This window comes from Oenanthe melanoleuca, chromosome 8 (genome assembly GCF_029582105.1).
Source record: "Oenanthe melanoleuca isolate GR-GAL-2019-014 chromosome 8, OMel1.0, whole genome shotgun sequence".
Lineage (NCBI taxonomy): Eukaryota > Metazoa > Chordata > Aves > Passeriformes > Muscicapidae > Oenanthe > Oenanthe melanoleuca.
Genome location: NC_079342.1, coordinates 9,617,228 through 9,644,979, shown reverse-complemented (window position 1 = coordinate 9,644,979; position 27,752 = coordinate 9,617,228). Strand labels below are relative to the sequence as shown.

The following is a 27,752-nucleotide window of genomic DNA, read 5'->3' as shown; positions in this document are numbered from 1 at the left end:
CTTTGTTTAAAACTAAATGCAAGAGCTTTCTCAGTGTTGGCCAAAGTTGTCAGGACCTTCCTGAGTCTCCATTGTGTGCTGAGGAAAGGAATTCATAGCTGTAAAGCAGCACACTGATGTGCCAGGTCTGATTTATCCACCATGAGAATCTGAAAATTGGCAAAGTAAGAAGATAAAGCAAGCTTGTCACGGATCTTAGCAAAGGAGAATGAGAAACAATGAAAAGGGTTCATTCTTCCCCAAGGAATTCCTTAATCACATAGAATTTCCTAGAGAAGCTAGTATAGATCACACTACTGCTCTAATACACTTTTACCTATCTGGCATTATTTGACATACAATGTCACAGATTGTCTTCAGTTAAAACTTCAATACTGCTCGTTGCCTTGGTCAGAGGTGAACTGTCCAGGCAATCATTTCATCATGAACTAACTTCTCACAGGCTTTAGTGTTTCAATGAGAAAGAACTAATGAGAAAGACTACTGAGCAAAGTAATTTTGGGGCAGGGGGAGTGAGAGAGAGATAAAGAAATTCATATCATATAGAAGGAGCTGGTATGAGACAGCTCTTAGTACCAAGCTTTGATGCAAAGGATGCCAGAACCTCTATCTTATAACAAAGAACAAAACTGAAAGTTAATTCTCCAAACAAGAAATAAGACGTGTCAGAACGTGAAGGAGTCGTCTGGCTAAACACAAAATATACTAATGTCCCTAAATCTCAGAACTTTGATGCAGTTTTTAAGGTAATCTCATATGTTACAATGTCTGTATCTTTCTGAGCAAGGAAGAGGTTAAAAATCTTGCATTCTGAAAAACAGAAAATTCTCCACTGAAAAGCTGCCTAAGCTGCCAAGGATGGAGGGATAGTACTCCAGTTGGAACTCATTACAGACAACATAGGAGAGCTGATCCAGTTTTTTATTTACTGTAGAGGCAGAAATGACATGAACATCTTTCTGTGTAGACCTAGAAAAATACGTTGGCCCTGAAGCCAAGGATCAGAACATTATCAACCCTGCCAAAATGAAATAGGTTATTTGTTTTTTTTTTAATTTAGTGAGATTTGGCACTGATTTATGTATTTTTCCCTGGAGAAACTATTTATATTCTTCAGAGCACAGATGATAATTGTTAACTTTCAGTGGCCCTACATGAAGAAATAGTAGGTTTATTATTTTGAAACAAGAAGACCACAGTTTTCAATCTGATAAAGAGCTACAACTTCAGTCAAGACATTTTAGGTCTTTTCCGGAAGGTGGAACTTGCAAGAAAATCTTCGTCAAGTAAGGACGTGGCCAAGGTGCTCTCAGTGCCAGCACCTGTGACAAACAGGAAGGGGCATGCAAATTTCACATTAGAAGTCCATCTTCCATCAAATTAAACATAACTAAGGACTTCTCTCATTTTCACATGGTTCATTTTTTTCAGGATAAAGTCACAGCATGAAGCAAAAATGGTGCCAGTTGTGAGAACATAAAAACAACAGGTATCTTGTCCTCTGATGCCCTTTCCAGCAAGATTTCATTCACCTTTTACATCCCACCATTCCAATACCACATCCACTTTTCAGTACTTACAGTGCATACTATAGCTCAGGTTATATTTCCAGCTCAGATTAGGCTGCCTGTGTGTGACAGAGGTCATGAGAACCTGTCAAAGGACCTTCCCAGGACTCTGCTACAGACCTCACTTCAGAGGCTTAAACTGACCATGCAGCAGCAGAGTGACTCAGTTATTATGTGGGGTTTGACCCTTTGTAAACTACCTCATCCTAATCCACTTCCCTGGCAGTCAGGGCTGGACCTCAGTTCTCAGGCTGCTTCTGACAACTTTGAGCACTCATCAATCACACAGAGATTGAAGAAGAAAACACAACATCAGTCTGGAAAGCTACCACCTTTCCTACAGCTATTCCATAAGCAAAAGAAAAGAGATTACAATACAGGACTTGGCTCAGTCCCTCTTTGCTAGTGATATGCTAGTGGGACACATCAGAAACTACTAAAGAGTAATCTGGAGACAAAAAAATAAAATTTTACAAAGGAACAAAAGCGGACAAAATTAGCTGCCTAACAACAAAAGAAAAGTCCACTCCTGTCTCCCTATTAGGATACCTGAAATGGTCATCATGGATGAGGGGGAAGAATGCCATCCAAATAACCAGCTGAGATCATCCTCTTACTTGAAACATGGGAAGAGATCTAAATTTCCTTGCTGTTTTAAAACAGCATCTACCTCAACATGCAGCACAGAATTACCATTATTTGTCTAGTAAAGCTAAGAAACCATAAATAATTGACCTTAATGACCAAAATAATTGGTGCTACCTATTTTGCAAGAAAATTATTCTTGAAAATTTTTGCTCTATGGCTTGCCTTAGATTTTTATGCAAGCAGTTGTGGTGGTAGGTCCCAGTTACATTTTAACAAAAGAGTCCACCATATAGTTCAAAATTGCATCTATTAAAAAAAAAAAAAAAACCAAAAAAAAAAAAACAAAAAACCAAACAAACAAACAAAAAAAAAAACTAAAAACAAACCTCGACAACATTATCAGGTATAAAAAACTCAACATTTGATTTTTCTGATGAGCTTCTACTTGTGGGTCACTAGTGGCTCCAGTAGAAGCTCCCTGCAGTACCACAACTACCCACCCTGATCCCCAAATCCTTCCAAAACTGGGACAATGAGCACCTCTGGTGGCTCTAAACTTTTATGACTTGCTTCCTAACAAAGCATGCAAGGATTACACCAGATCTTCCAGAAACTCTTGCTAAGCCCAAACTGTTTCTTTCAAATGTAACTTAATATGGGTTAAAGATTACTGCACCCAGGTAATAATGACTGAGTTAGCTCTTCAAATTCTTAAGTACTAACTTAGCTCTTCAATGCATAGAACTGAAATAACTGAACAGGGAACAGAGAAAAATTTTTAAACAATCAGATTTTTCAGAGTATTGTCACAAAGCCTTTCTAATATCCATATTAATTAGTGACCTCCTCATACTGCAATAAATATACTTGTCAGCAAACCACTAAAAAGAGCAACAGCCATATGATAAAAAGGAGTCTTTCCATGAAGCCAGTCCATTAATTACCACACACTTTTCCACCATTATTCATCACACGGATAATAAATGAGCCATAACATAAGGTTTATTTATCTTGTGATTACTTCCCCCTAGATCATCAGTTGCAGAGGTTTTATGGTGCTGCTTTATTCCATCAGTGCAAAACCTGAGCAGATTGTGTTGACCTAATGAAAAAAAATTCAGAACAAGAAAGAAACTGAACATTGCCTTTCTACAGACAGACTTGAAACTATCAAACTACTGAAAAATACCCCAACTACTGCAGCTCAAATCTTGGTGATACAGTTCAGACATACATTTTAGAAATGCTCATGGACACAGACAGCTCCTTCAGAACGTTGTTCATATTTATTCCTTCATAGAAGCAGGCTCATCAAGCTGTTCTGTATTTCTGTTCATGCAGTGAAACAAGAACTGAGGAAACAGATTCCTTTGAAAAGCTACTTGCAATTTAAAACAGTACTTCGATATTGATTTAAAAACATTATTTTGCAAAAGAATATCTGAAAAGTCATAACTAAAATGAGAAAATGATTTCTTCAATTTCATTTTTTTAATATACTAAAAAATATAAACCAAGAATTTAAATTCGGGGAAAAAAAAACCAGAGGGTATCATTCCAATAGGATTGTTTGTCAATGAAGTTCACTAAACTCTAAAAAAGAAAGAAAACTTGCCTGTCATCAGAATCTTGTCCTTCAGGGAAATCTATCTTGCTCTCAATTTTTACAATAGTGAGTTATCTTACACGTATAGATTTTCTCTTGGTTATGGACTTATTTAATCAAGTTTCATTTGCTCATGTTTTTCATGCAATAGTAGCTGTGATGTTTTTCTAAATGGCACATCTCAAAAATATTCTTTCTTTAACAATTAAACATTAAAAGCTCTTGAATTCTTAGCAATTTTGAAAATCTGGTCATTAGCCACTTATCTAGAATAAAAATCTTGAAAGGTTCTTATGGTGCTCTATCCAGACATAACTGCAAGCTGCACATCCAAGCTCTCTGTAGGAATTTTTGAAAATCTCAGCCTATGGGTAGAAGAATAAAACCAAAACCACCTCACGGATCTTGCCTTTCTGAAAACATGCAGGGTGCCCTGCAGCCCCAAAGCATGCTTACTTCTTCCTGGTTCTGCAGCACTGCAAGGAGCACCTGTGCCAACACACCACACAATCTGACCTGATCTTCCACCATCAGTAAGCCTCAGCAGCTGTTTTGCTTTAACCAGGGTCCAATGTCCAGGGCCAAGGATACATTCCATTTTATATACTGGAAACAGCATCTCAGCCTTGCTTCACAATTTTTTTTCCTACCTGTTAATATGAATAAATGTAATCAAACATCTCTTCACCTGTTCCTTCTACCAAGCTAAATGGCAGCAAAGAAACCTGAAAATGTCCCATAACAAGTACCTAATTCAAAGATCCCTTTTTGAAGGAAAGTTCCGACTTTCATTCTGGAAGCAACAAAAGAATAACGGTGTGGTTGTTATTTTATTAAATTATCACATATTTGCAGACCTGATTCCAGGTGATAATGCACAGACTGCAACGGAATTTGGGTTTTAGTCTCTTAAGTATTGCTTTTCTCTTTTTCACCTTTTTTTTTTTTTTTTTTTTTTTTTTTTTTGTGAAGATATAACCATATTTAGCTTTTAATTCAAAGCAGAGCTCTAGTTTATAGCACATAAAGATGTCTCTGAAGCACAAAGTACTGAATCAGAGAAAGGAAAGCACATCCCATCCTACAGTGGTGACATGAGTTATTTGCATAGTTGCCACAAAAGTAATAATTACACTGTAACTCAATGGGAACAATGGTAATTTCACAGTAGCTCATGTTGTTGTTATCACCCTATATCCTGATAACTGTGAAATTAATTTGTGGCACCACTGTATGTGTCAGCTTTAAGCTGTTCCCTAGGTAACATTATGCTACCATAGAGAAGGAATGCTTGGCAGTAAAATGGGTAGCAGCAGATTGATTATTCCAAAAGAATCTTCCCTCTACATACAAATAACCTGGCAATCAAAGACGATGATGAGAAAAAATCGTCCCCACTGCTTTTTTTCTAAATATAAAAAAATAAATAAAATATTTAAAGGTATTAACTGACTGTTATCCATCCACTGGACGAAAGGCAAAATAAAATGAGAACACTACCAGACTATATTTAGTGCCATTGACCTATTGTTCCAATTGCAGCCAAGATGCAGTATAAAACGGCTGAAAGTTTTCTTCCCTCTTGTAGTAATTTCCAATGTTAACCATCAAACTGCAATTTTAGATATAAAAGCAAATAAAGCACTAAGACATATTTAAGACAGCAACAACAGTGTAGGTTATGCTTTCAGAAATAATCTTCACTTCATCTGAGTGGTACAGTCCTTCCACCTCCAAACATTCTAAATTATTTTGTACTACTACTGTCAAATAGGAGTTCCATACTAAATATAAAAGACAACACTGCCACACAATGCACAGAAATAACTGCAAATTTACTGGTGAAAAATCAGGAAAACAATAATTGAGCATCTGGAAAACATCAAATAATGAAATTTAACAAAGGAATTAATGAGTGATTCATAACAATAAACAAAACACTAAGTTTAGACTTTGCAATCATTCTGCTTTGTACAGCAGTAGGTATGAGGCTTTGGATTAAAGAAAGATGCTGTTTATTTTTCTAGAACCTGGATTTCTTTATTTATTTCAAATTCAGGCCTGCTCATAGCATTATAAATGCATACTGTAATGACTTGTTCGCTCACTGTATGTTTGTTTGTCTGCAAGGAAATAGGTGGAAAAAAAGCACAGCATGTTACATATACTGACTGGGTGGTTCAGCTGGAGTTTTGTTACTGAAAAAGCAGCTCCATCTCAGTGTCAGCACTAGTCATCAAAGCAAAGCAAGGTGTTGAGCAGATATGCTGATCCAGGATATCCAGGGACAACCATGTTTTGTCACTCTGTGGTTTTGATCTTTATCTCTGACTGATCCTCTTTTTGTGATTGCTGTCCCCAAAACCCCTGACAGGTGATGTTCAGATAGGGAGGGGTTTGGTTGGTTTTTTTTGGGTTTTTTTTACAATCCAAAATAGAGCTTTCAAAGCTCTGAAAGCCTAAAAACAGCTTGGACAATCCCAAATGTGTAGTCTTCATTAAATATTGACACAAACTGTGCCAAATCATGTCACTACTGAGAGGAAAATTTTGACCACCCCATACTTAATTATTCATCAGAAAGGCACTCTGATCATTATCACTATTGACCCAGGAATTCATCCCATATCCTTTGCCAAATCAGCATGTACCCTCGTCCACTCAACACACTCTTCTATCACTTCCCACTGTGTGAGGCAATTCTCATGCACAAGGACCCTTAAATGCTGACAACATACACAACACACATTTGTAGTCAGCAAGCTCACCATATTAACCACATGGAGAATTTGTTGGTGCTCTTGATACGAGTAGGAATTACTGTGGGATATCAATAGTGATTAATCCCCAATTTCAGTCCCATTAATAATTGTCTGCAGTTTGCTTTGCTGGACCTATGCAGAGTCTTGATGCTCAGCTATCTCAGTAGTTTGTTGGTTTTTTTTCCCAAACCTGACACTACTTCTGCCTGCAGAAGCATGGGCCAAGGCTGATGGTTATCTGATTAACCCCTGTGCATCTCCCCTGTTCTTTATTTTCTTTTATATACTCTTCACATGTCAGTGTTGAAATGACTCCCACCAGCTGGAACAAACACACCAACACTGCCAATGACAACCAACCTTCCATTTGCTGGATCAATGCTGCCAAAGGCATTCAGAAATGCTTCAAGAAAGGTATATGTATGTATGTAACTAAAGACCTTTGGAAAGCTTTAAACACTAGTAGTAATCACTGTCTTTATTGTACACCCAAACTTACCACAGAGGAAATGTCTGTATATCTGTGAGCAAGAGGTGTCAGATACCCTTCTAAAAATACTGACTGAAAAATGAGCAGTGGGGATAAGGAAAAACAAACAAACAAAAAGAAAAAGCCTGATATAGAGGAATTTTACCTTTATAATCATAAAATCAAACCAAGTGCAGTACAGCTGGTATTTTTACCTATCATAGCATTCAATAGCCTGTTTGGAAATAAATTATGTACTCTGAGCTCTCTGTGGTTCACAAAAAGAAAACCTAATTCTGTTTTTAATATGCACTGACACCCTCTGTTCCAAGACTGCTAGTGAGGCTAAAGATTAACTCCTTAATTATGAACTATTTGCTAATGCTCCATAAGCGGTGGCTGTTCCTCACCACATTTGAAACATGAAAAGATATACCACGGAGCTGTTTATACCACTGCCATGATATTTTAAATGTATGTATTTTGCTGAGGACTGCTCAAAGCTGTAAAGAATATCAACGTATCTTTAAGGCAGTTGCAGTGGGTTGACGCCACAATAACACGCCAGTGTTATTTACTGACTTGGGGAATGGCTTTAGAGCAGTGTGAAAACTAGTCAGGAATGAGACCAACTGCAAAAATTCTGATTTCTATCCAACCCCCAGGTCTCCACAGCAAAATGACTACAGAAAAACATGCCTCGACATTTCTGATTTCTCCCAGCTGCCAAACGGCTGATGTATTATTACTTTCTACACTTCAAAAAGAAAGGAGACATTCTGTTGCTATCATGCATATATTTGCAGTTAAGATTTTGGTTTAGATACATTCATTCTCAAAAAATAGGGCATTTTTTGAGGAACAATGTACATAATTTGATCTAGTTAATGGAGTACTTCCTTCTGATTTTAGAATATACAGCAGGATTTTTTTAAAAGGGCGTACATGATCTCTAACCAGACAGAAATTGCATTTGATTACTAAAACTACAATGCTATAAATGTAGCACCTACAGAGAAACTTCTTCTAATATCTCTAGAATACCATAATATCTCAAAATTAAAATGTAAAATCCTTGCAATGAAACAACATCAAATACATTTCACACGACGACTGTCGCATACATTCAGCGAGAGTTATTAGCTGGCACACGAAGTCTTGGAATAATTTCCATTGCACCTCCATCCAACTGTAAGCTTGACGCATTACCTTGGAAGAATGCCACGTTTCCTGCTGTGCTAAACTTACTGAAACAAATAGGAAAGCAGCATTGCTGTGTTACATCCCTGCTTTACTATTGTGTAATTGGACCACACTACAGGAACAGCACTTTATATTACAAACATTGAGTTACCATTATCAACTTGTGGCTTCGTGCTCCCAGCACAAAAGCAATGAATTCTTGTTTTACATCAAGAATTAAATGAGTAGGTTAGAAGAGAAAATATTAAGAGAAGTTGCATGTCAAGGCTCTGTCTTCAGTTTTAGTTTTAAAACAAAATAAATTTTATGTGTTATGACATTGTTATGCTAGCAGGAGAAAGAATAGTTAGCAATGCCAATAGCAAAAAGATTACTCAGACCTTTTCAAATTAGAGGTAAAGTCTTCATTCACCCAAATAGAATAAAGGAATAAAAATTGATCAAAGAATCAGTGAGTTAGTTTTACACTTACTGAAACAGATCTATCTCAACTAAGAAAAAGGGGAAAATTCATTCTGTATAGTCCCTGCTGGTTAAATGCCTTCCTGTAGTTTAAAAGGAAAATCAGGGATTTCATCTTCTGTGGGGTGAAGAGTGGGTCTGTCTCCTCTGAGGTCTTAACCAGCCTTTCCCTATGATTTTGCCCACAGAAGGATTTGTGCCTAGAATGGTTAGATCTCTAATAGCAGAAGATACCCCAAAATGACTGTGTCTATGAGCAGTGTGACCCAGGAGCAGAGGATTTCTACAACAAAGCAGCTGGCACTACACCCGACATAACCCTTCCTGAAAAAACGCTTATTTCAGCTGGCTTCTAACCTAGTCCTGTGGGCTTGAGCAGCCACCATGGCCATGCATGTCCCTGCAGCTTCCCTGTCACAGCTCCCTGTGCCAACCATGCCAGGGACAGCATGGAAATACTCACCTGCCTGGAGGAGCACTGGGAGAAGCAGCGTGTCCCAGCCCCACCATGCCCTGCAGTGTCCTGCACTGCCCTGAAGTGTCCAGCACTGCCCAGCACTGTCCAGCACTGCCATGAAGTGTCCAGCACTGCCCAGCACTGCCATGAAGTGTCCAGCACTGCCATGAAGTGTCCAGCACTGCCCAGCACTGTCCAGCACTGCCATGAAGTGTCCTACACTGCCCTGAAGTGTCCAGCACTGCCCAGCAATGTCCAGCACTGCCATGAAGTGTCCAGCACTGCCCAGCCCTGCCCTGCACTGTCCAGCACTGCCATGAAGTGTCCAGCACTGCCATGAAGCGTCCAGCACTGCCCAGCACTGTCCAGCACTGCCATGAAGTGTCCAGCACTGCCCAGCCCTGCCCTGCACTGTCCAGCACTGTCCAGCATCATCCTGCACCACCCTGCACCGCCCTGCCCAGCACCCCATGCACAGCTGGCTCCAGTGTCCAGGAGGTGACACAGAGGCACCTCTCAGGCCATAGCTACACATGTGACCATACACAGGAGCCATTTGTGCTCCTGTGAGAGAAGCCATGCCAGACACTGCTAATTGTGCAGCTGAAAAGATGGACTCGAGAAACATCCTCTGCTTGGGCTACTGCAGCCTCATGGCCAGTGGTGCTCAGCCACACTGCCACAGCTCTATTTAGTGGAACACACTCAATGGACCCAGAATCTCTTTTAAATATATAACCATTCCTGTCTAAGTATTTCTAAACAGCTCTGTACAGTTCTTTAATTACAAGAACAATTCCCACCCTAATTAAATATTTAATCTGAGAAGCCACAAGGGAACACCCTTCAGGACTGAAGAGGGTTAACAACACCAGCAGTTGCCATGCAAGCAAATCTGCAATGGGAAGACTGAGGGGTGGATACTGAGAGGCACAGCCCAACATGAAACAGCCTGGCAAGCCACTGTAGCTCCCTGGGAACAGAAACCATTCCACACGTGCTCAAGTGCATCTTCTCCTCATTAGAAAAACACAGCTAAGCAGGAAGAGGCTAGAAAACCACTTTTTGCTCAAACAGGAAGCTATATTAGGTAGGATAAAAATAAAACTTATTTTATTAATATATTTTTTCTATTTTAAAACACTCCTCAAAGAGTGTTTTCTTGTCTTTTTTGTAATACTGCCAGATACCAGTTTAAAAACATTTTTCCTCATTTGATACATTAACAATTATAAAGAAAATTCTTGGTTAATACTAATTAATGACCACAAACGTGGAAAAATCTTCAGTAAGCAATATAGCAGTAAGTAAAGTATTTGTGGCATTAATCAGTACCATTAAACACTTCTATTTGATAGGGGTAATAAAGGTAATAGTCTTTACAAAGATAGCAGCCATAATTACTTTATTAAATAAAAAAAAGTTACTATATATAGTAATAGAAATCACTAATTTTTAATGTGGCAATAGTAGAAATATTAAATATTATTAAAATAGGAGTTTAAAAAGTTATCATTCTATTTTAAAATAACTTGTTTTAAAATATTATTGTATTGTAATGGTATCAGATTATTTATGATTATTAATCAAGTCTTTTGTAAGCATTCTGATGGAAATCACATCAAAATTCTTTCCATTCCATTCCATTCCACACACAGTTCAATTATTAAAATTTATTTGAATGGGTGCAATTCTATGGTGATGTTTAGAAGAGTTCAGGGTTTATTTTAAAGAAGAGACCTTTTTTTCCCCCTCTTGGGAAAAGAGACTTAGTAGCCTTGCCTTAGGCACTACCAGTGAAAGCCTCTGGGTGGTGTCCAGAGGTGGTGTCTAAAGTGGTCTTGGGCTTAAAAGGTTGCCCATCAACTTTTCAACATCAAGCTCCAATGAAACAGATTCCCATGTAAAGTATCTTTGTTCTGAAGAAATAATGATGGAAAACTTTCTGTGAAATTGTGTATCCAATTAGCTAAATGCATGGTACTGATTCCAGTATATCTTAACAACTGTCTTACTGAAAAAAGCCCAGAACACTTTACACTCTTACTTTCAATAAACAGGTTGATTCCATCAGAACATTAAATTTAGATAATCTTTTCTTGGTCTCCCAAGCAGCCTCAAGTAAATAAACAGGATTTAAATTCAGAAGTCTACAGGGGAAAGATAGATTAATTTTGATGGAAGGTAAATATCTTAGGGCACAGCTGGACCCACAGTTTAATCTCTGAAACACCCTCACACCAACATACAAAACACTGCTAGGAAAATGGAGTTTGCTCTTACATCCAAAAACCACAACAGCCAGTATAATATAAAGCTAGGACTCTTTGAGAGGCAGCAAAAAAAGTAGCAGTAGCTAATAATAGTCATTATAACCAAGGGGTTCTAAACACACATCATGGTTTAACCCCAGCCAGCAACTAAGCCTCACCAAGCCACTCACTCACACCCTCCTGATGGAATGAGGAAGAGAATCAGAATGGTAAAAGATAAAGACAGTTTATTAGGTAAAGCAAAAGCTCACATGCAAGCAAAGCAAAACCCAGACCACATTCACTGTGTTCCATTGGCAGGCTAGTGTCCTGGGAAGAGACAAAGATCATAACTCTAAATGCCTACCACACCCTTCTTCCCCCTCCACACCTGTGTGGGATATCCCTTGGGTCAGTTGGGGTCAGCTGTCCAGGCTGTGTCCTGTCCCAACTCCTTGTGCACTCCCAGCCTCATTGACAGGGGTAGGGTGAGGAACAGAACTGGCACTGATGCTGTGCAAGTGCTGCTCAGCAATAGCAAAAACATCCCTGTGTTATCAACACTGTTTTCAGCACAAATCCAAAACAGCCCCAGAGTAGCTACTGTGAAGAAAGCTAACTGTATCCCACCCAAATCAGCACACCACCATAATCAGAAAAGATAATGATTACCTGGCAACAGTGATCATACAACAGAAAGACACACTATAATGCAGTTTTGACTGAAGATTGTATTTTTTCCTCAAACCCATAGCTTTGCTTTGTATCCTCAACTCCAGAGAGAAAGTACTCAAAGACACCCTAACAACAGAAAGTCCAAGGACAAGACAAAGCAGGAAAAAAGATTACACTTTTTCAAGCTTTTGAGAACTACAGTAAACATCTGAAAAGAAACAAGTACAGATATATGTAAAACAGCTTTTGTAAAGGCAGAATGGTTTCTGACTGTAAGACAAAAGTAGGAAATGGCCTTTGTTAAATACATGTGGAATGTGGTACTCTCAATAGGCTGGCTACAGATTAAACTAAGGACTTCTAAATAAAACAGCATGAGCTTCAACATCTTCCACTAAAACATCTGCCTTCTTTGCCAAGCTGCAACACACCCAGCTTCTGTGTACATCTGACTTTCATTACGGTTTATAATGGTAAAATGCACCTTCTACCTAAACCATCCAAAGCCCTGCAACATGAAATCAAGCATCAGTAATCTACAAAAGGCCATGGCTCATAACAAAACCACCAGCAAATTTTCTTCACTCATATCTGTACTATTTTTAAAAATCTGTATCTCACGAATCAAAACCTTTTTTGAAGTGTATAGCCTGGTAGTCCATATTGTATACGTTGTCTCTCTGGCAATCCAGAGCACATTTTCCTGAATGGTAATGAAAGAACACATTTCAGAAATATTTTCAAACTTTTTATTTTAAAAAGTAACAAAGAGGGAACCCATGGAGTGAACTCCAAATTCTATAGTGCAATTTTCTACTCCATTTGCACACGAGTGGCTGTTAGTCACTGAAAGGTACGATGCTGCACCCCCTGCACACCACCTTTGGAGTCTTTGTGGTAAGCCATCTGTCACAGTGGTTTTCAAAACCTCTTTCACCACCAACATCAGAAACCATCTCCTGCAGTTTGTTAAAAACCAAATTTTGACTGTTATCCAATTCTTTTCTTTAAATCATAAAACTAAATGATTTAAAACCAAAATCAGGCTCTCCTCAGTGGAAGTGACACAAAGTAGGATTTTTTCTTCCTCTCCCCTCTGAAATATTTATTGGGAATGCTAAACATAAATACAGAAATTATGTATTTACCTCATAACAGACTCAGAACAGACCCAAAGCATATTTCAGTCACAGTAATACATATAAAAGAGCATATGAGAAACATACAAGATTTTATCAAAAGTGTTCATGTAAGGATGCTTCCTAAAGCACATTTCAGTATATCAACAAAAGTAGCAATTATAATGCAGTTTCCAAATCTGAGAGTATTATTTATTTAGCTATTTTACTATATTGCTTGCTATTTTGTTCACAATCCTTTTGTTCTATATCCATGTATGGGTTATATACACTACAAGGCATCATTCAAATCTACATTGCCAACTGGAATAGCAAAAAATATTCAATATCCTTTCATATTGTCCATTCAGAAACATCATCAATACACTATTTCAGGTCAGGAAAAGTTGTGTTTGTCAGTTTACCAGAACATTCAAAGGGAAACAATCTAACTTGATCTCTTTCCCTGCAACGTCTAAATAAACTAGCCTATGACTGGAGCAGTTGCATTCTTTGGTGCAGAAGTTAAGCATTATCACTAGTTTCACACAATTTTCAGTGCAAGTTATACCCGACACCTGAAAAAATGGACTTAACATGTATCAGAACCTTCTTTTTCTTTTTAATTGCAAAATGAAATATGAAGTTAATTCTCCATGGAAATGACAAAAATAATGTGAGTTGTAACAATTATGAGAAAAATAATCACAATAATGTCATGGGCTCCTATATATGCTTAATGTTACAGCTCTGCAGCATCTGTCTGTAGACAGAAATTATTCCATCATGGCCAGATCTGAGCAATTCATCCCTGGCTCTCAAAGGGTGGCTAGAGGGTGACTCACAAGTTAGTTAGCCAACAAAGAGCATGGTAAAATTGCATGGGCACAGCCTAAGAGTGCCTTGTTAATGCCACTAAACAGCTTCTAGCACATAAGCAGCTTGGTTAGTCATAGCTATCCTTATCCAGGGCAGCCTTGCACTGCAAAGGCATATGGCTAACGCTTCATCAATGCAAGTGATGTTGGCAATCTGTTTGATCTGTAATGTAAACTAAGAATGATAGTGAAGTTCTGATTTCAAAATGGCACTCAAAATTAAACTCATATTAGCCACATGGGTCTTTATAATGGATGTACTATTAAAAGTTCTCAAGTGCTTCTAACATTCTGCATGCATTTCTATGCAACACTAAACGTGACTAGAAACACTAGCATTTTGCAGCATCTCCTCATCTCCATATGCTATTAATAATATGGTAAATTTATAAAATTCTGAAGATGCATATATAGAAAATAAATTCTAAGAGGAGCAAGATGAACACTCCCTAAACTCCACCATTTTATGGGATTTTTTTGTTTTCACTCTGAGAACACTTCTGCAGTTAATTTTTTTAGGGAATATCTCTAAGCCAAATGCAGTGTAAATAAGGGTCTAAATCAATAAGCCAATCAGTGGCTTACCTAATTAATATGTCCTCTGTGGCAAAGGGTGTTTTTTTTCTTGGTGCTGACATAGATACATCAGAGCAACACGAGCTAGTCACCCAAGATGCAAAGTGTTGCTGCAGTTTGGAAGCAGCACGACATTTTTGTTAAATACGCAATTAAAAAAGCAATCACATGCTTTTTCCCAAAAAGTATGCCCCAAGCAGCATTCAAGTGATTGCAATGAGAAAAGTGTAAATATAGAAGGTAGAAGAGAAACTTGGACTTACTCCCTCAGTTCTTAACCCAGCAAAGGGTGCACCTGTCCAAGCCATGGGCAGCCAGCTTCCCCAGGAGAATGCTGGAAAGTACTGAAGGCTCTACTGTAGTACAGAACTTTGGAATAGTGGAATTCACTACAAAGGCTTCCACCTCCCCAGAACATGAAGGATTTCTTTGAACAATCTCTGAGACCCGGATCAAGCCTTTACTCCTCCTAACTCACCTTCCCTTTCAATTTACCTGAGATTGATCCCATCTCTCAGAACAGTTTAAGAAAAATACAGGAAAGCAAAATCATATTTATCATTACATTTTCATTGTTCTTATTTCCTTATACTTCATGTCTGTGTTTCCTCTAACTTTAGAGCTCTATGATGCTTTTAAAATAGGAAAACCAAGTTGTCTGACTCAGAACCAGAACATGAACCCATATTTGCCACATCTCAGGCCAGAGCCCTAAGAAGTCAGCTACTACATTTTACACTGCAAGTTTGCACTGCAGACTTGTTTTGTTTACGTGTCTAAATTTCCAGCTTTTACTCTGCAAACTAATGAATACTTGTGAAACCTTGGAACTTCTTACACTGCAATTTTCTTGGGTTTTGCCCAGTCATAGAAACTATTTGTCAAATACATCTGAGAGTCTAGACCATATTAAAAGAAGCCTGATTATTACTAACCCCAGCTTGCACAGTTGTCAAGACAACAGTGAATATCATCATTAACAGAAACTGTTTCTAGCAAACTGGAAATCACAGTTGAAGCTCCACTCCCTTGTTCATATTTTCCAAAACCATATGCAAATACATGAATGCAAAAGAAAATTCTAAATGAACTTTGGTATCTTTTATACTGATTCAAACAGATAAGCAAACTTCCCCATTTCAAAGTACGAATATACGTTCCAGTTTTCCTTTAATAACAAGAAGACTACACAAAAATACTCAGCTTTAATTTTCACTTGCAAAGCTTTCACACATACTCAGTGTTCACAAGGCAGACCATATCCATATCCACCTACAAATAGGACCCATTTACGTATTAACACCTCACCAGCCTCGCTGATTGCTCACTGCCCTAACCCACCATGGTGGCTTACCTACTCAGTTGATAAGTAAGCAATTGCAACACTATATTCAGAAAAAGTGGTGACACTCCAAAGGGTTGGGCTGCCCTCCACAGGCTGGAGGAACAGGAACCATATTAAAAACAAACAAACTCATCATTAAATCCTGCCCCTGGGGAGGAACAACCCCAGGTACCAGTACAGGATGCAACCAACCAGCTGGAAATCAGCTTTTCAGGAAAGGCCCTGGGGGTCCTGAAGGACAAGATGGACCTTGAGATAGACCTTGCAGCAAAGGCCAGCAGCACCTGGGGCAGCATCATAGAGCATTTCCTGCAGTTGAGAGTGGAGATTCTCTTCTGCTGCCCAGACCTGGAGAGCTGTGTCCTGTGCTGGGTTCCCCAACACAGAAATACGGATGTACAGGAGGGAGCCCAGCAAAGGGGCACTGAGGTGGTTAGGGGACAGGAGAGTCTGTCATACCAGGAGAGGCTGACAGACCTGGGGACATGCAGCCCTCAGCAGAGATGGCTCAGGGGGGAGTCTTATCAAATGTATAAATACCTGATGGGAGGGAATAGGTAACAGAGCTAGATTGCTCTTAGCAGTCCCCAGCAAAAGGGCAAGAAACAGCAGGCACAACCTGAAGTGGAATTCTGTTTTTTTAAAAAAAAAATATGGCAGGAGGGGTGCTTGTGGCTTTTTTGTTTGAATTTTGCTGTTTTTTAATGTGAGGATGTTTGCCTATATTGTCTGTGAAACATTCATCCTTGAAGATTTTTGTTGGACAAAGCCCTGAGCAACTTGCTCTACTTGACCCTGCTCTGAGCCAGAAAGATGGTCCAGATCAATGATATCCAAAGCACTGGATGTGTAAGACAAGCCACATCAATGTGGGAAGAAAATATTTTCTGTGTAATTAATAAATGATTTTTTTAAAAAATTAAGTAGTCTTTATTTAATCTTCATCTCTTTTTTTTCCTAATTTTCACTCTTGGGTGTGTTCTAAAATGCACATAAAATATTACTATAGTGGTAATACATGTATAAACATACAAATATGGAAGATGCATGCTCAAAAATATTTTGCTGGTATACAATCAATAAAATGTACAGACCACAGGTTTAGATCATATTCAACCTCCCAATTTCATCAATTCTGATTCTCTCTCTTGATGACAGCAATGAATGCCTGTACACAGAACGAACAGATTCAGCAGGAAAAAGAGTTCCTGCCAGCTGATGTCTGCTGCTTTTTGAAATCTATCCTTTTTAAACCCAGTAACTCACTAAACCTTACCTTTGTAATTTATTAATATCTAATTTGATATTAATAACTGGGTTTGGATTTCTGCCACACTTCTCCTAAAAGGTACTTTATAATTTGAGGGAGCAGAGGTTTCATTATAGCTTCCTAAATTTTAAGACTCCTCAAGGCTACTCTACCCTACTTTCCCAGAGGAATGCTTACTGCAGCAGTCCACATTCTGGTTTCACCACCTATGAAAAGACTACCAGTATCAGCACCCAGCTACACCACTTCCTGCTCCTCAAATATTTATCTCCTTGTAGCAGACAAACCAGTCTAAAAGCACATTTAAAATTGCAGATGAAGTTTTACTGATGATTTGGATCCAGATTTTTCTCTGTGATTATATATTAAAAACAAATTGAGCTTTGTTTAACAAAAGATCAGTGCTCTTACCTACACAACCTGACATCATTGGTATGTATCTATATTTTTCTGCCAAGTTGCTACATAAAATACCCAATTAATTTATTATATACACATTCAAGGTAAGCAAAGCAATAGTCTGTCCATTTATAAGCTCCAATTCAAAAAACTAATGGATTTTTATTGTTTACTTCAGCTTTGCAGCTGCATTAAAATATAGCAATAAATAAAACATTTGGAGTACATTAACAAAATAAGCAAAACATTAACTGAATTGAATGCTTTATGATTTTATGTGCAATCACAAGTAAATAAAATTCTTAAAATATCACTCTTTATATATGAATAATGGCAAACTACTATCAGCTCATTATCTCGTTCAGAATCTAAAATAATTGTAAAGTAGAAGTAGAGAAGGTTCACAGGCTTTGTAATAATTTCAAAACCCTACAGAAAGTTTATTTCACATACATCTATATACATAAACAAGAAAGATAATTTTCATGTAGTCCTTAATTTGAATACTGAAGAGCTGGAAACAGAACAAGACCCTTCCTGGATATTAGTATTTGTTTATGCAGAGCACAGTGATACTCATAGATTAGAAGTGTACTGAAACCCATATTAAATTGACCATTTTTCTCAAAGATGAAGTTAAAATGGAAGGTCTCGTTCCAAACAGGAGCACTGGGAAAAAGTGTTCATTGTATTTCTCATCTGGCAGACCAATAGCACCACTCTGGGAAATCAGAGAGGATTTGGGCAGACTGCCCACTCAACTTAAGGCTCATCTGAGATCCACACATATCCACTTAGCTACCCAACTAGGATTTTTTGTTGCTGCTGCTTTCATGCCCACATGATTTTAGTGCTTTTGTGCAATGTGCAAGCCTCTCCACAAGCTTCCCTTACCCAAAGGAGGCAGGTACCTCATAATACTGAGGTCAGCAAATCTGTGCCCTCCCATGCCTGGTCCAATGTCCACTCTTGTCATGGAAAGGAAAAGTGAACTTGAATCTATAAAAATGCACCCTTTGAATTACATTTGTACAGATAATCTTGGGATCCAAACAGAAAAACACAGCCACCCAGTAAATGACACAACTATACAGCAGTTGAAAGAACTGTCCAACCTAAAATAACAAGTGTCTTCTATATGCACTTAGAAAAATATGTGCACCTACATGCATACACCTCTCTAAATTAACATTTTGCACCTTTCATGTGGCACTCAAGTTATGTTATAAAAACACATCACAGTATAAATTTAGTGAGGTATTTTCTTTATCTCAAAATGAAAAAGCAACTAGGGAAACAACCAACCATATAATACTGACTGCAATTAAGAGAATTCCAGCACTGCACAGTATCTGTCACTCTTCACAATCAATAACTATTTCTCAGAATGGGTTGTACACTAGCAGAAATAGCCAGGATACAAATTTATGAGATAGTAAAGTGCCTTTGCACAGCAAAGAATCACGAGAATCTTCTAAATAGGCTTTGTAACAGAAACAAGACCTTTGAAATGCCAAAGCTCCCCTTGCTATTTAATGTTGATCACCAAAGAGCTGTCAGCTCCCAAGTTTTTAAAATATTATCCCTGCTGAGTCATGTATTGCAAAACATCACAAACCTGAACACTGTTACAAGACAGCAGCAACTTGAAATCCAGTTTGGCATCATTTGCCAAAAATTCCCCAGATCTTTAATTTAAATCACTTTCCATTCACTGACACTACATGCAAGATTTACAAGCACAGATGACTGACCACACTGGGAGAAAACCCTAAATGTATGAAGCAATACAAGCATGAAGCAAGGTGAATGCCATTATTTTTACAGTTATTTGCAGCACTGGTAGTTGAAATGTTCAGAATACTTGTAGGTAAGAATACCTTTTCAGGCAGACAGTGTACATGAAACAAGCATCATGAACATAAGTTATGCAAATCATGTCGTTCACACATATCTATAAATTTCAAGGGATAAAGGACACAGACAAAGCAAATAGGTGTATTTATTTTTTCAAGTAGATTCTTAGGGGGGTGGTTGTTGTTTTTACTTTTTACTGCACTGGTTCAAGTTTAAAAAGTTAAGTCTGATATCAGGCAAGTGAGATGAAGCATTATGTTTGCATCATTACATTTTACTATCCAATTTCAAAACCTTTAAAAGTGAAGTTTATATAATTTTCTGATTCACAGATAATACTATAAATAACATCTTCCTGATTATTCAGTGAGTTCCTTTAGAGAAACCTGTCTTCAATTCCACCACCTTTCAGCATAGTAATCACTCCCTTTTCCAGGCACCATAGCTGCCAAGTTTCTTTGGAGTCCTCTACCCAAATACTCTGCAGTGCAAGTAAGGATGGCAGAAAATTCATCTTCTGGTTGATTTTAACATCCTCTAATAAGTATTAAGTGCAACAATATGATATTAAACAAAACATATATCTCTACAACACGTCAAGGTCCAGACAGATTTTTATATTCCACTATCAAAACCAAAATCATGTAATTTTGGTGATAAAATCAGAGTACATAGGAATTACGTACATAAAAATCAAATTCAATTTAAAGCAAATACAGGTTTGTTCAAACACCATTGTACAATTGCTTTAACACTTACAGAATTTAGATGAACAATATTTTCATTCACTCACAGTTTAGTATAAATATAAAGCAAGGCACCCCTTAAGCATTTTAAATAACAAATTAAACATTTACATTTTTTACTGTGCAGTCAGGCTTAACATTTATGCAGCTTCAAAACCAAAGTACAGCCTCAAGGGAAGCCTCTCCACTGACAAATTAATACCTTAGAGAATAGAGCTGAATGGTGGCAATGAACTCATTTGTTCCCCCAATAATGAAGAATGACTCTTTCTTTACCACATCTGTGACTGTTGCTATGGTGACCCAGACTTACCTCATTGCTTCTCGAAGTGCTCCTCGCTCACTAAGAGTCGTGTGCTTGATGTCATCAAAATTATTTTCCAGTTTCTCACAGTTCTGCAACAAATGGACACATCCATGTAAGGCTCTTAAACAGTTCATTGTCCATGTATTAACAGTATTCAGCATCACGCAAACAAAACTGATTTATATTATGTTACCTCAAATTATGCATTCTGTTTTAATTACATGAGAGTCATTAAAAAGACATTGAGAACTCAGAATTAAAGTAAACATGAATCTTATTATATGGTTGTCATGGAAATCCCCTTATAAATTTTCCATAATGAAATTAATAGAATTTTTACTTTTTCTTCTTTAATTTCTTTTTCATTTATCTCTATCTGAGGCTACATTGCTACTATAACAGACAGGAGAACAGAAACCTAAATGAGCATTTTAGAATTACAATAGAGGTTATAAATTTTGTCCCAATAAAACAGGCAGTGCTGTTGGAACAAACCAGTCATATTTAATTCCTATTTAATATAATTTTTAAAACATAACAGAAATTTAAAAGATTAATTGTTTACAGACATCGCAACCACAATGTTTCTTCCAAATCAGAGCTCACCAATATTTCTAAAAGTAATATGAAATCAACAATTTTGTCACAATAAACGAAGTAAAACTTTGATATATTCTGTAAATTATTACTAAATGTGTGACTGCTTCCATTACTTTATAGCACTGATCCTTTTCTTCTGCTGCCACAAAGACAGTAAAATTGATTCAGAAGATGCTGGGAAGTGCAGTAATTTGTGTCTGTGCAAAGTGAGTCTGAAATACCAGAGAACAAGAATTCTCTAATCATCTGCATCTTCCACAGGATTTTCATATTCTCCTGAGGCTTCATCAATACAGGAAGCTTTCAGGTTACCCTGTCCTCCACAACTTTTTCCAATACCAAAAGTTACCTCTGGGAGGCATAATTTTGCCATATGGGTTTAACAGAAACAAGTTGCAGGCAGAACAGTTCCTATTGCTAACAACCTCAAAGGCAGGATTGCCAGGCTCTATATGTAGCCATAATTTAAAAGAAATTATGGGCACTATTATTTGTTCATATTGCTTTCATAGTATTTAACAAGTGAATTAATTATTAAGACCACATTTTAAAACTAGTTATAATAAATACAGTAAGAGTTACCTATTGCTTATTCTTATTTGCATTGATTCTTTATTTTTATAATTACATTCAATCTGAGGCTACAAAAACATTACTGAAAAGGAAATTATTAGATTCTCGTAAATGACCTAGCAAGATATTTTAGCTTGTCCAATTAACATTTAAACTATCATTATTTTTAGATAAGATTATAGACCTTTTAATACAAAGTTTTACCGCTTTAACAATGCAATTCTGAGCAGAAAAATTAACACAGCTACACATATTTGGCTTTTTTGACATCTTTTTTCTCCTTTGTAAAACCTACGCATGTCACAGTAGGTCTTGTCCCACAGTTAAAGTGATTTATTTGCTTATATTACAATCAGTTGTCCTTTGCATAGCAAAATCATATTCAAAGAGTCAAAGGGGTTGCAAAAGAAATGGAAGCTGTACAATGAAATATTCCATTATTCAGATAAACATACACTGACATTCAGCTCCAAGCACACACAGGCAGGCTAGTAACTGAAAATATATAATAGAAATCCAAATCAACAATACTAATTAATTAATGATTCTTGATTCATCAATGCTAAGATGCAAGTAACTGTGTAAGAAAAATTAAACTTTCCATCCTCCAGGAAAACAGAAGCCAGAGGAAACATAAATTGGAATATTGCTCCAAGAGCCAACGTTTTAACAACCCTGTGTCACCAGCACCTCAGGACAGGTTCACAAAATCTGAGCATCTCACAATTCATTCTTAACCTTGTGAAATAAAGCATGTAAAAGTGACAGACAATTTAAAGCACACAGATTTTTATCAAGCACAACTAACTCATCTCAAGATTGTACAAGTTAAAATAACTAGTCCTGTCCATGTAGAAAATGCTGAAATAAGTTCAGTTGCTATTTGTCTATATAGACCATACTGTGTTAATTGGTTGGAGGATAACAAAGGTGGCCCATAACTAAAGAAATGCTGTGATCATTTAGCCTGACATACAAAATACTCCATCTCACCTATACACCCATTATAAAGACAACCAGATAATGCAGAACAAAAAACAAAAAACAAAAACAAACAAACAAAAAAAAATTTTTTAAAAAATCAAAACCAAAACACAACCGAGAAAAGAATTACAGACTCGAAGAATAGATGCTGTACCAATTCACTTGGCAAGAAGATTAACTTACTTCTACCATTTCTGAGAATTGTTTCTGGACAGTGTCCCTCTCAGCTGCTTTCAGCCAAATAGCTCTCATGCAAGGTACAGTAGTTGGAGAGCAAACCATAGAGTCATTAGGAGAAAATGAGCTAAAAACTGAGCCAGAAGCAAACTCCTGAAGGAGAATGACCTCACAGGACTGTGTCATCAGTTACTGCATTTGTACTGAACAGGAGAGTAGGCAAACACTGATCATACCCACTGCTTTTCCACTCATGCAAGCATGCTTAATCCTCTCAGAGGAAGGAGAAAAGGGCGCCTGAAATACCAAATACAAGCATAGCTAGAGGTGCATAGATGGTACTTCATGTGTGTCTGAGTGTCAGCTCACATGCAGTATTTGTAGATCATCTGAAAGGATATCAGTTTCTGAGAAATGCTACCAGTACCAATAAAGTTGTAAGAATGAGAATACTCTGAAAAATGTGTCTAGGAAATGAGGAAACTTCAGTTGTCCATAAGCAGGGGGAGTTTTACACTCTGAAGTATTAAATCAGTAGCAAAAACTGAGATCATTCTATTATTCATGCTACCAAATAATTCCTATGTATAAGCATATTGCATAGGACAGTGTATTTTGGTCCATTATTCATCACAGATTTAAGCCTAATGAACAACTCCAAGGTGTTTCATTTTGAGCAGCAGCTAAAGTAAAAAAATCAAAATGCAAGCAAAGAAAAAAATTGCTTTTGGTGGCTGACTGCCAAAGATTTTTTTGTGGGCATAGCTGCAGTCTAGAATTTTTAACTCTATGATTCAATAATTATACAGCAGTCGATATGCTATCGCTGTCGGCAGATCTATAGTTCTGCACGATACTAAATTAAATATCACCCTTGAGAAGTTCTGGAGGAAAAAAAAGTACAGAGTTGAAATTAGGAACATGGTCATCATAACTCAAAATACCATTACATGGAAAAAAATACACATGAGTGTCTAAATACTCCTTCTTATAAGATTCTAGGATAAATACTTGGAATTCTTTTATTGTACCATAAAGCAAGAGTGGGAAGCAAGTATTTATATTTTTACCAAAAAATGAATGGCTTGTTTATGATATGAGACATGACAACTATTTAAATATGGAGATGGTGACTGGATATTCACAACTACCCTTGACACCACACACAGCATACTCGAAAAATGTTTAATCAGAAATAAGATGAATAATAAGTGTATGAAGATGAGGAAGAAGGAAGATTAATAAACAAGTTGAAAAGCTTTTCTTCTCATAGCCACAAAAATATTATTTTTCCCTGCTACAATTTATTTTTATGTATAAAATAAACTGCAGGCTTTAGGAGCAAAGACTGTGTGCTCACAATTATATATTTTCAATTATTTTAGGTGACAAGTCCAAAGTATTCTGGCCTGGTTGAAGAAACCATCTAGCTTAAGTAAGAATAGAAATAAAGAAACCCTCTAGTTTTAAATAAAAACCTAGGATATTCTGGCAAAAGTGAAGTCACGCTTTTCAAAACGCATCTCTCAACATTCATCAGCTTAGCTTCCTTGCATATGTTTTTTTGTCTTGGATGAAAAAGCCCCCATTGTTGACTTATTGGAAAAGCAATTCTTCATTCAGCCTCTTGAGTGAAGAACTTTGAAGAAGTAGCTGAGAAACCAATGGCAGTCTATTGCCAGGTGTCACCACTGAGGATTTCCCTAAATCACAAAGCACTGCTGCCTCAATAAGAGTAAGAGCTGTTATTGAGAAGACCATAACTCAAACTTGCCCATTCTGTGATACAGTAGGGCAAATATGACCCCACTCCCATTGAAATCAACCATAAATCCTCTAAGCATCAAAGCAAGAGTGGGATCACATTAAGCTATATCCTGCTACTTTAAATCTATCCTGAAATACTTCACAGAAAACTTTCAAAATTACAGATAACGTCTCTACAGACATTTTGAGATAGTTGAGAAATAAAAATCTTTTGTACTGACAACAGTGTAAGACCTATTCTAAAGCAGCCTGCACCACTGAAGTTGAGTAGATCTCTTATCCTTGTTGATACACTGCCAAATTAAAAGCCCTACTTGAAATATCATCTCTCTTCTGTGAAAGAGGTGTTTAAGGTTAGTGCTACAATTGCTGAATTCTCGGAACTCACTGCTTCTGCATGGTTTCAGAAAAGTTTCTTAGAAAGCTTAAGTGAATCTCGCATTTTTAATGTCAAACATTCTCTGTACTAAACATAAGGAATGTAAAGCAATTGAAAGAACAGCTCTCACCTATTCAGTTCAATTTAACTATTACTGCTAATGCTAAAACAAATTAATTTTTGCAATTTTCTTTTTATAATCCATGAGAAAGGTTCCTAGAATATGTTGTGTCAATTTTCTATGTCTACGCAGACAAATTTAATTTATTAATTTATTAAGTGTATTTGTACCTAGATTTCTGAGTCCTTAAAATAAGACAACCTGGTCCAAATTCTGAAGGATTTACTAGCTCACTGATAATTAAGTTCATTATGTTTAAGGAGGTAGCTCCAACAACAGATTACCAAAACTGTTGGGGACCTAAAAAATCTGTCAACACCTACATCCAGGACAGATTCAGCAGGAAGATTCTCAATTTTTTTTTGGTCCAAAAAGTCCTTAAAACTTCAAATTCCACACATGCTACAAGGGCAACCACATCACCTAGCTCTTTTGAAAATGTTGGCCACACTGTAGAAGTAATCTCCTTTAACAAAGTTGTAACAAAAAACCTGACTATTTTTGAGGGGTTGTATAAAAAAGCAAAGAAAGCTGATTTTCATATTGATCTTCTTATTGATATATATGAAATGCTAACACAAATAATCACTTATTCCAGAAATCTGAGTTATTTCATCAGCAGAAAACTTCAGAAATAATGAACTTGTGCTTTATAAACCTAAAGCAACACTATAATAGTAATCTAAGCTGCAATATATTGCTGCAAGGATAATTATTAAGGGAAAACACAGCTGACATTTTCTGATTTATGCACACAATCAGAGATGGAGTCCAAGGACTGTGACATAATTATCTTCATGCTAACAATTTTTGTAAATCTCTTGACAGAATTTTAGCTAATTTTAAAATGCCTTCTGAAGATTAGCACTTAAAACTGTTGGGGAAAATAGCACAATTTATTAGCAAGGGTATAATTGTAAACCTTCCAAATACTCATTGTGAATATCATTTAGACAGTAACTCCTGCTTTAACAGCTGCCATATAAGACTCCAGTTTATGGAATCTTGAAACAACAGAGAGAGTAGAATCTAATTAAACAGGATTACATGCCAAAGAAAAATATTAAAAACAGACTAATAGTCAATTGTTATGAATTTGAAATAGCATATCTTTTGATGTAAACTGCGCTTTATTTCAATGAAACCTAAATATTCTTAGCAGACTCCTCTCTTGATTTGGAACAGACTGTATACACTGAAACAATACAAAAAGCTAAATGATTCCATTGATCTTCTCTCAGTGACTCAAGCTCCCATCTGCTATAGGGTAAAATGACTTACATATATTGCATTTATTCTAATGCTATTTAAGAGCCAATAGCTGTATTCCATGCAGGAAGCCTCCTGAAACTGTCTTCACACTGAGCAACTAAACAAAACTGATGCCATTTGCCAGAGAGCCTCACCTTAAGAGCAATCCTAAAACCTAAACATGTAAAAGGATTGTTTGATCCTATCTGTAACATATTATCATCTTTTCAACATCTGCTTACTAAATTCCATCTTCCTATTTGTTGTGATTCATTCTCAAGGAGTTCTTTTCCCAAAAATGGGGAAAGAGCAGCTTTAAACTGCTAACTGACCAGTCATGCACAAAGGAAAAACAGACGCTTTAAAAGAATTCTAAAATATATACATATTCCTAATATCTGCTAAAAGTATATTGAGCCCTCAGGTTTATTTACAGAACATCTGACTGCATGCCATTCATAATACATGAACATTTGTTATAATATTTTTTTCATTACGTTATACAGCCACATTGGCCAGGCAAGCTCTTAGAGAAATATAGATATTAGTACATCCAAAAAAGCAGAATTCCAACAGAAAACCAGCCTAAGTGTTAGTAGTCAAATAAAAATCAATAGAAAAATCATTAAATAGAACTGTGGGAGACTTTCATCAATGCCTTATTAGCATGACCACGTTAATTTTCTCGGGGGTTTTTTAGCAGTATATTAATTTAAGGCCCTAAAAATAGCACAAACGTGCAAACTCAAGAACAAGTATCACATTTTCTCCACAAATCCCAATATATTGCTAATACAGGATTGATACCAGGAAATACTGATGCATGTGCTGGTTTCTGAAACTGCAAGTGTGGAGTTTTCTTAATAATTATTACTGAAATACTACAGTTAAAGCAACTAGAAATTCTGAAGTGAAAGCAGGCAATTTTGGACTTTTTAAATTTTTCCCATTTTAAAATATGGCACACTTAATCCTTAAAGACAGGTAATCATATAGAAGTTAATTACTTGTTAAACACAGTTAACACTTTAGTTTGCAGTTTTACTGGGGCTGTGAAAGATGTTCAGTTCAGAGATGGCATTCTGCTAACTCTCTTTTTCATGCTGTTTCACGCACAAATTTCAAGTGGCAAATTTATCACAGCCTTCATGTTCACATAAGGGTATGGTATCTTGCTTGAATTCAACCTGCTGTTGTCAGAGCAGATGCAGACACCACGTGTTTTGGCAATAGATAACACATCAGATAGTAGTGATACAGAGAGGGTGAGAAAAGACATTCTGAAAGGACCAAGCATGCAACACAAAAAATAGTAGACCAAGGAGCTCAAAATAATAAAGCACTACAAAAGATATGCAAGAA

At 36.9% G+C, this 27,752-nt stretch overlaps 1 protein-coding gene across 2 annotated transcripts in view; it reads right to left on the bottom strand.

Moving 5' to 3' along the window:
* Positions 1 to 27,752, bottom strand: part of DPYD (dihydropyrimidine dehydrogenase) — a 316,439-nt gene that overhangs the window by 256,921 nt on the left and 31,766 nt on the right. For both annotated transcript variants that reach the window (XM_056497180.1, XM_056497181.1), the window contains exon 3: positions 20,545 to 20,627. In XM_056497180.1, coding sequence (XP_056353155.1) covers positions 20,545 to 20,627 — 83 coding nt within the window. The remainder of the gene's footprint in view (positions 1 to 20,544; positions 20,628 to 27,752) is intronic.